Source organism: Mus caroli, chromosome 14, assembly GCF_900094665.2.
Source record: "Mus caroli chromosome 14, CAROLI_EIJ_v1.1, whole genome shotgun sequence".
Taxonomy (NCBI): Eukaryota; Metazoa; Chordata; class Mammalia; order Rodentia; family Muridae; genus Mus; species Mus caroli.
Window position 1 is genome coordinate 59,016,143 of NC_034583.1, and position 9,465 is coordinate 59,025,607.

General features: G+C 44.7%; 1 protein-coding gene across 1 annotated transcript in view; it reads right to left on the reverse strand.

Annotated features, from left to right (window-relative positions):
- The window catches only part of Dock5 (dedicator of cytokinesis 5), a 180,901-nt gene that overhangs the window by 108,789 nt on the left and 62,647 nt on the right, over window positions 1-9,465 (reverse strand). The window contains exon 3 of the mRNA XM_021181410.2: window positions 1,843-1,883. Coding sequence (XP_021037069.1) covers window positions 1,843-1,883 — 41 coding nt within the window. The remainder of the gene's footprint in view (window positions 1-1,842; window positions 1,884-9,465) is intronic.

Genomic DNA, 9,465 nt, shown 5'->3' on the forward strand with positions numbered 1-9,465 from the left:
CCCCCCCCCTGTTCCCCCCCCCCTCTGTTGTCCTTGATGTCTCTTAGGATTTGTGTGAAAAAGTTCTCTGTTCACTATTTTTTGCATATTAAATTTAAAAAGGAAAGGTCTGAGGGTGAAGTGACCTGGGTGGTCTTTGTCTCTCACAAACTCAGAGCAAAAAGTTGTTAACTTGAGGGGGTTGGGGGGGTGGGGCACAGAACTCTGGTGGAGGCCCAGAACAACCTTCAGCACTTTGTTCTCTCCTCCCACTGTGAGATCCCAGGTTTGAACTCACAGGTCATTGGGTCTGTGAGGCGTGTACTTTCACCCGCTGAGCTATTTTGCCAGCCCAGTCAGTCATTCACTCTTGTTTTCTGATATACAAAACAAAACAAAACAAAAAACCCAGCATCAACTGTGAGTAAAAATAACTAGTGACAGGGCTAAACCCACATGCAGCAGGAGTGGGTGTACCTGGCACCAGCTCCGCCCCAATCCCCTGGGCCTTCAATCTAGCCCTATGATACCCACATCATGACATACATCTCACTGCTACACTGATCTCTCCTGGAACACTAGGAATGCTGAAGCCAGCAAGAGAAGAAGCAAAAACAACTCAGTTGGAAATGGCATGTGGCACTGGGCTCTGACTGCGGGTAGAAAAGCTCAGCCATTAGGGCATGGCAGGGACAAGGGGACTCACACCAGGGGGGACCTGGCACCTGCAGGGACAGCAAATGTTCTTTTGTTAGATTATGAGATCATCGAAGTGAGTAATGTGTGTGTGTGTGTGTGTGTGTGTCTGGCTGTGTGTGTACACAAGTGTGCAAGCACTAAGCTTGAAGAGTCACCAACTTCAGCCACACTTGCCTTTGGGTTTCTGTGACCTCTAGCTTGAAGGCAGGCTCTGGGTCCTGAGATCTGGGGGTTTCCCTGGCTAATGGGCATGGACTATGTCTGGCTTGCAGTGTGGTCAAAGAGTAAGAACCATGAGATTTTCTACCCTCTACTATGAGCTCTCCAGCTAACTGAAATAATAAAGCCCTATCGACGCTGTTCTTGTCGAAGCAGAGTGCTGGCACATTTCGAAGCTCCATAAGCAACATCAAAGGAAAAGTGCTGACACGGGGTCAACAGCGAGCCAGGGGCACATTAACACAGCCAGGAGACGATCTTCAGTTTGATGATGAGCTGCCCTGACACTGTGAAAGGAAACCATCCAGGCCAGTGTTTTCCCCAACTCTGCCCATGGTGAATCACAACAAACACAGTTATAGTCTAGTACTATACAAAAAAAAAAAGGCAATAAAAATCATGAACTAGATAAACATAAATATCCGAATATCCGAAGTAAACGTGTCACAGGTGTCCCTGTTCTTCAGTTTTGTTTTTCTGTTACACACCAGGGGGAAATCTACTAAAATGACTCCAAGTTACTCCCTGGGCCTCGTAGTGTGAAATCACCAACCACTCTGGTTTGATGGCATGAGTCGGGTGACATGACCCTTCAGTTCTGACAGTGTATGATTGGAAAGAAGTAAAGGATACAGGGAGAAGTGGGTCCTGCCCCTTCCTCCCTGACAGAGGTCCCTAGGGCACTGTTACGGTCCTGCTGCCTTATTCAGCTTTAAGGGTAGACAGGAGGAAGCCTTCTCTTGAGTCAGCTGCTAGGAAAAGTATCCATGGAACCTGCGTGACTGCTCTTGGGGGTGCTGGGACTCAAATATTTGATTTCAGATCAAAGGAAGAATCATTGAAGGGAAAGCAAACCAGCTGTAGAGGCGCAGGTCAAGGCGTCCCACAGCACAACACAGAGCCACAGGCCGTCAGGGGAAGAGAGCAACGGAACAATGCACATACCTTTTTAGATCTGTTCTGGAGAGCGTATCCTCTGTACCAGCCTGTGGGGGGGGCAGGGTAAGAAAGGGGAGAACAGAAATCATTTTATGTTTTCTGGAAGGACAAAAAGGCATCCGCAGCATACATTCACATGTTCTCTCAGCAATCCTGAGCTGGAAACCAAGAGTTCACTATCAATGAAAGCTAGAGCAGTGGTTCTCAACCTGTGGGTTGCAAAGTCCTCTGGGACCCTTTCACGGGGGTCATCTAAGACCACGGGAAAACACACACATTTACATTAGGACTTGTCACAGTAACAATATTACAGTTATGAAGTAGCAATGGAAACAATTTTATGGTGGGAGGAAGGGTGTCACCATAACGTGAGAAACTGTATATTAAAGGGTCCCAGCATTAGGAGGACTGAGAACCACTGCCTTTGACTGTGAACCATCCCGTTTCTTACCCAGTAAAGATCGGCTTGAAGGCCGAATTCTCTTATTAGCCACAAGACTTACAAGTTTGCCCAGAGGGGGCTGAGAGATGACTCAGCACTTAGGAACACCTGTTGCTCTTGTGGAGGTCCTGGCCTGAACCTCCCACGGGCTGAGATGACAATTGTGCACCAAACACCACACTAAAGCTTTAATTCTTTCCTAAATTTCCATGAAGGGATTTATAGAGACATTTTCTCATTTATCATGGCGTATACAACTTAAGGTGTCCACAAATAAGCATTTTATATTAAAAATGACTGAACACATTTTTTTAAATATATATAGCCATGCCCGCCTAAGGCATCAACGTGCTCAGTAGTCAGCTTGCCTCAGGAAGCCTACTGTAAATAGAATCCTGTAAGTAGACAGTGAATAGACCCAATTTGCAGTTGGGATCGGAGGCATGTGGCAGTAGGCCTCTAGAGCTGGCTCAGGTTTGTTATATAAGATCAATCAGAAAATAGTCCCATACTCTGTCCATGTTATAAGAAGAAAATGGGGCTAACCTCTCTGGGTACAGATTGAGTAATGATTTCACAAATTTTAAGTTATCAGTGAAACTAAAAAAATTAAGGAATTTGCTATGTGTTGGAGAGGGGGTGGAGAGGTGGGGCTTTGGCATGGAATTATAGTCTGCATCATGGGACATGGTGAAGAAAACACTGGTCTCACTTTAGGAAACCAATGGGCAGGAAATCAGGCTAAGCCTTCCAGATACATTGACCATTCCTCCCATGACTCAAGAGTCTATGTCCCTCCATAGTCATGATTCTGCTAAGATATGAAAACAGTTTTGGGCAAATGGCTGGCTTTGCCATCACCGTGGATCAAGGGCAGAGCTGGAGGCCCCACTGAGAAAGAGCGGGTGAGGCAGTTTTCACTTCTCAGGCCCTATAAAACCAAGAAGTCACAGGACAGACTGACCCACTTAGCCAGAAGAGTGTATCTTACATGCCTGTAAATGGTGTTCTACACAGCCATTCATCACAAAATTATGTTTCCTAAACCAGTCATCTGGGGAGATGGAGGGACAATTTCATTTTAACCTTCTAAGAGCTTGTCTCTAGAATCACAGTGTGTGTATAACTGCTAGGAACAATGTGCAAAATTATGATTCTGGACTTGTCCAAGTGAATACTCATTTTCTTTGGCAGGAGCCATGGTAAGCACCTAATCTACAGCTGCGAGTTTGACGGTATTAATAATGGTCACAGCTCTAAGACTGCATGCAACTACTAATGATTGCTAATAACTCCAAAGGCTATGACCATGGCGGGCGCACAGTTGTTGGAGAGTCCTATATTATGAAACTGGATTGCAATACACCCAAGAACAGTTTCCTATTAACCGTCAATATCTAATATAAAATCACAATTAAAGACAGTTTGCAGTTGTGATCATTTGTATATGTCTGGCTCAGGGAGTGGCATTATTAGAAGGTATAGCCCTGTTGGAGTAGGTGTGGCCTTGTTGGAACAGGTGTGTCATTGTGAGTGTGGGCTTTAAGTCCCTCATCCTAGCTACCTGGAAGTCAGTATTATGCTAGCAGCCTTCTGATGAGGATGTAGAACTCTCAGCTTCTCCTGCACTATGTCTGCCTGGATGCTCTCATGTTCCTGCCTTAATGATAATAGACTGAATCTCTGAACCTGTAAACCAGCCCCAATTAAATGCTCTTCTTATAAGAGTTGCCATGGTCACGGCATCTGTTCACAGCAGTAAAACCCTGACTAAGACAGCAGTTAACCTTCAGACAATGCAGGGTGTATCAGGAAGTGATCTGTAGTCTCAAGAAGAGAGCAAGAAGAATGAAATGGCAGGTATGTTCCCAGGTAATTACAGTGAGAGCAATGGGCCAGAGGGGGAGTCTTAGCTACATTTTAGTAAGACAAGGCTCCAAAAAAATAATTTGCAGCCATCATAGCAAAATGGGTTGCACTTCTGGGGTTAGAAGTCATTTCAGTGTCTTGGGGACTGCCCCAGTCCAGGATAAAAGCATTTCCTCTCAAAGCTGCTAATTCCAAGGTCAAGTTGGCGCAATTTATCTAGCTCTATATAATCTTCATCCACAAGATTATCATCAGCCCATTTCATTCACCTGTCTGGGGATGGTGCTGTGTATTTTCTGGCATCCACCTAACAGTATCCCTACACAGGTTCTTCTCCCTCTGTAGTAGTTCAATAAATTTCAATAAATATTAACTGTGGAGAAGGAGAGTCGTAATCCTGTAGATTTCATAAATGAGTTGAGCGAGGACACAATACTAAGAGCATGCACTCAGAGGCACACGTGCAAGGTCTGGGGACATGGGTACTTGATTAGATAAGATGATTAAAGACAGATCAGTGTAAGAAACTAAAAGGAGCCAGGTGGGGAAATGACAAGGAAAAATCTCCCAGACAGAAGCAAATCTAATGAGAAGACCATGAGGCAAGAACTCTGCCCAAAGACAGAAAAAGCTCAAATCGAGAGAGAGCGACTGGGAGAAGGCCCCAGGAGGGTCAGACAGGAGTGTGGGCCACCATCCTGGACACCCATTAGTCTCACCAGGGAAACTTATTTTACTTGGTTCCTGAGCGGCCTGGGTCACCTCCCCAAATATTCTCCATCAAGCTCAGAATCAGAGCTTCTCAAAGGATCCCTAGGGAAATCAATGCGTCGGCAAAAGTGTCACCTCAGGCAAAAGTACCAATACCGTGCGAAGCCTGAGCTTTAGCCTGAGTAGGATGGTAAAGAGGGAAGGGGAGAAAGGTGCTTACATGACATCAAGTCTTGTGCAAATAAAAAAATATAAACAAACAAATAAATAAATAAAGGCAGGCGTTCTAGCGGCCATACAGGAACGGATGAAGGGAGGTGAGAAGCAGAAGCAGGGAGGAGACTGGTGGCTACACTGAAAACGGGAAGCGACGAGAGGACCAGAAGACCGAGCCTATATTTAGAAACAGCTTGAATTGCTCATGGCTTCACTGGCGATGAGCAAGCATAGAGGAAGAACGGGTGTTCAGCTCTTGGGCTTATGCAAATGGTACACAGTGTTATCCTACGGTATGAGAAGGGTCAAACAGGGAAAGCCTTGGAGGGTGGTAGAAGGCACAGGCAGCATACCCTGACCCATAGGCTTCCCTACCTGAACAACAACTGAGTCCTTATAGGTATGACATGAAACCCTGTCCATGCGCACTGCAGAGGGGAAATAAGAGGGGTCAGACCAGCATGGCAGCTCAGAGCCCAAGTAGGATCATAAAGACAACCATCACTTAACAGTTGACCATGTCACTGAGAGGGAAGCATTTCTGTCAAATGCCAAGATATGAAACAAAGGTCAGCCCATAGAGAATCGAGGTAAGAGAGATTAACTCTAGATAAGAAATGTGACCAGGACCCTGCCTCTTACCACCAGAACCACACAGGCACAATAATCCAAACAACACATGGTAGAAATGAACAGCTACAATTGAAAGTCAGATACACGCGGAGTTGGTGAGGCATATGTGAGGGGTAGGTTGCAATCGTCCATAGCAAGGGCTTGGTTAATAGAATGGAAGATGGAAATGCCAATGCTTAGTTGGATAAAAGACTAGAAAGAGTTCAGAAAGAAGTGAAACACCTCCCGAGATGAGGAGGTGTTAGATGGAGCTGCTGGTTTTCATTACGGACTAATAAAAATAACTAGGAACAGAGAGATGGATCAGCGCTTAGTTTATGGTGCCTGCCAACAAGTCTGACGACCTCAGTTCAGTCTCTAGAACCCACGTGATGGAAGGAGGGAACACACTCTAGCATCTTGGCCTCTTACCTCCACATACATGCTGGGACACATGTATGCCTACACAAATAGAGAGGCAGGCAGGCACACAACCAAATCCACACACACACACACCACACACACACACACACACACACACTAAAATATAATTTAAAGCTTTTTAAGCATTTAAAGTTATATGTCTTTAGGACTGGTAAAATTTACAACTGACATAAATATGGATAACTCCTGGCAAGTCCGGCAAAGGTAAAATGAAAGCAATAGGTAACAGGTCTATTGTGATAGTGTGGAGCTGTCTAAAGAGGGAGATAAGACAATGTTCAGGGGTGGGGATGGGGTCCTAAGACAGTGTGGAGGTTTGAATATAAATGCCCCCATAGCTCGTGAGTTTGAATGTTTGGGTTTGCAGTCGGTTGACTGTTTGGGCAGGATTAGGAGGTGTGGTCTTGTTGGAGAAGTGTGTCACTGGAAGTAGGCTTTGAGGTTTCAAATGCCCATGCCAGGGCCAGTATGTCTCAGCCTGTGTATTATGTGTAATGTTTCTCTCTATTCTCTCTCTCTCTCTCTCTCTCTCTCTCTCTCTCTCTCTGTGTGTATGTGTCTGTCTGCTCTCTCTCTCTCTGTGTGTGTGTGTGTGTGTCTGTCTGTCTCTCTCTCTCTGTCTCTATCTACTTCTCTCCCTCTCTTCCTCCCTCCCTCTCCAACTTGTGGATAAGATGTAAGCTCTTAGCCACTGCTCCAGTGCCACGCCTGCCTGCTGCGACACTCCCTGTCATGATGGTCATGGACTTACCCATTTAAATAGTAAACAAGTCCCCAATTCAAGGATTTTTCCCCCCAAATAAGTTGTCTTGGCAAAGATATCTCATGACAGCAATAGAATACTAAGACAAATACATTAATCCTGCTTGTATTTCCTGATGATAGGCACTTGTCAAAGCTCCTTGAATTACAACTTAAAAAGAATGAGTTTTATGTAATTGTACTTTCCATTTTAAAAGATACAATTGGATAGCACCATTTACCCACTAGAATGACTATGGTCAAAGAGACTGACTGTCCACAGTTAGCAAGGATTAAGAGTAACTGGGCTCTTGTGCTGGTTGGTTTTGGCAACCTGACACAAATCTAGACATACCTGAGAAGAGAGAATCTTACGTGAAAAACTATCTCTGTAAGACTGGCCTGTAGGCAAGCCTATGTGATATTTTCATGAGGGTGAGCCTAGCTTACTGTGGGTGGTGATACCGCTGGGCAGGTACTTCCAAGTTGTGTAAGAAAACACGCTATGCAACCCAGTACACAGTGTTCCTCCATGGCCTCCACGTCCGTTCCTGCCTCTAAGTCCCTGCCTTGAGTTCCTGCCCTGACTTTTCTTCTACAATGGACTGTGATGCCTTAACAGAAGATGAAATAAACCCTTCCCTCCCCAAGTTGCTTTGGGTCATGGAGTTTCATCACAACAATATAAACCCCCAACTCTAACAATTCTCTTTTACCATGCTGATAATTTCTTCTAACGTCACAGATATCTTACAATTTAGCAATACTCCTATGCCTGGGTATTTACTCAAGATAAGTGGGAACTTACACTTGCAAGAATGCTTTACAGGAGTGCTCACTGATGCTTTAATTCTTTCAAGCTTAAGATGAAACTCAAGGAAAGGCACAAATCACGGCATGCTACTGTAATGAGTACCACTCAACAAGACAGAAAAGTTACTTCCGTGTAACTTTATGAATGAGTGAAAGAATCCAAACAATTGATGTGTATAACCCACTAACATAGGGCTGACTAGCAGGCAAAAACTAACAGTTGGTAATGAGATAAGAACAGCGGCGAATGGCTGGGGTGTTGGATGTAAGAGATGAGCTCAGGGTGCTTTGGAGTGAGGTATACAGGCTTTGTCATCTGATGAGATATATTCTACTGTGTATCTAGGTGCATGTTACAGCATATACATTTGCTCTGGTATTTGATGTCTTTAGAGGAAAGCGAAAGGAAGGAAAAATTACCAAGTGAGAAGTACTTTATAAATGAGTCACCTCTAACAGAATGTTATCACTCAGACTGGCTCAGAACTTCAATTTGGCATTGCCTCTAAAATGAGTTTGAGCCAGGTACAAAAAAAATAAGGCACCTTTCTCCGTGACTATACTTTTGTCTTGTGTCTCTTCAGCGACATTATCCCTCCTAATTACTCCTGGCAGACTCTCAAATGGATTTTGAATGAGTTTGTACTACTATTCCTTGATGTTCCAGTGTGGACCGCTATTCATTTATTCAATCGGCAGGGCTAGGAAACCAAGACATGGAGTATTTCTCGGCCCTAATGTTTACTTCATAACGCAAAGGAGGGAAAACAAAAGAATTCACAGTTACACAGAAACAAAATTTCAAGCAGGGATTCGAGGCAAGAAGGAATGAAAGCATATGTGGGGGAGGCAACTTCAGCGGATAAGGGAAAGCATGGTTGGAAATCTCTGAGGAGACCCATCAGGGCTGAGGTTTATACTGCACACGTGACCATTCATTCATTATACATAAAACACTTCTTGAAGTGGATGTATCAGACATCATCTTTAAGGAGGAAGTAAACAGATCCATAAACAAGTAACCAAATACAAAGGGCCCTTTAATGGAGCTGACTGGAGACTCTGGTGCACAAAAGAGTGCGTTATGAATGTGCTCCAGACTCAGGCAATTACTTGGGAATGCTGAAGACTTTCCAGGCAATGAAGTATGGTTCGATGTGTGACTTACAGAGTGTTCCACACAAGCACCTTTTATTCTGCCATCACGCGATAAACGTGCTCTCCTGCTCACGCGCATATAAAAGATCAATAAATTATGTTTATCCTCTCAGAAATGAAAGGCCAGAAACAGGGAGGGAGCTGCTGTTTATATCTGGTCTGCATGACACATGGGGCAGAGAGGAGGCAACCACAGAAGAGGAGCAGGTGCTTAATCCTGTTGTTTTCCCTTTAACTGTCTCAGGCCTGCTAGCTTAATTAGGCCAGAGCCAAAGGTTGCACCCCTGTGGACCAGGTAAACCTGTCAGTTTCCAGGGCCCGAACTCAGTGAGTTACCCTTCAAAGCAGCCGCCTTGCAGAACCTCAGGGGATCCTGAGCCAGCTGGGTGCCAGCCCTCTCAGGATGGAGGACATCTTAGTATGAAATCCCTCATTACAGAGGACAGTGGTCCACCTTCTGCCTCCCAGAGCCCTGAGCCTCAGCTGTTCACATCGAAAGGCACAGGGCTTTCACAAATAAGCTGCAAGGTGAAAGAAAGAAAGAAAGAAAGAAAGAAAGAAAGAAAGAAAGAAAGAAAGAAAGAAAGAAAGAAAGAAAGAAAGAAAGAAAGAAAGAAAGAAAG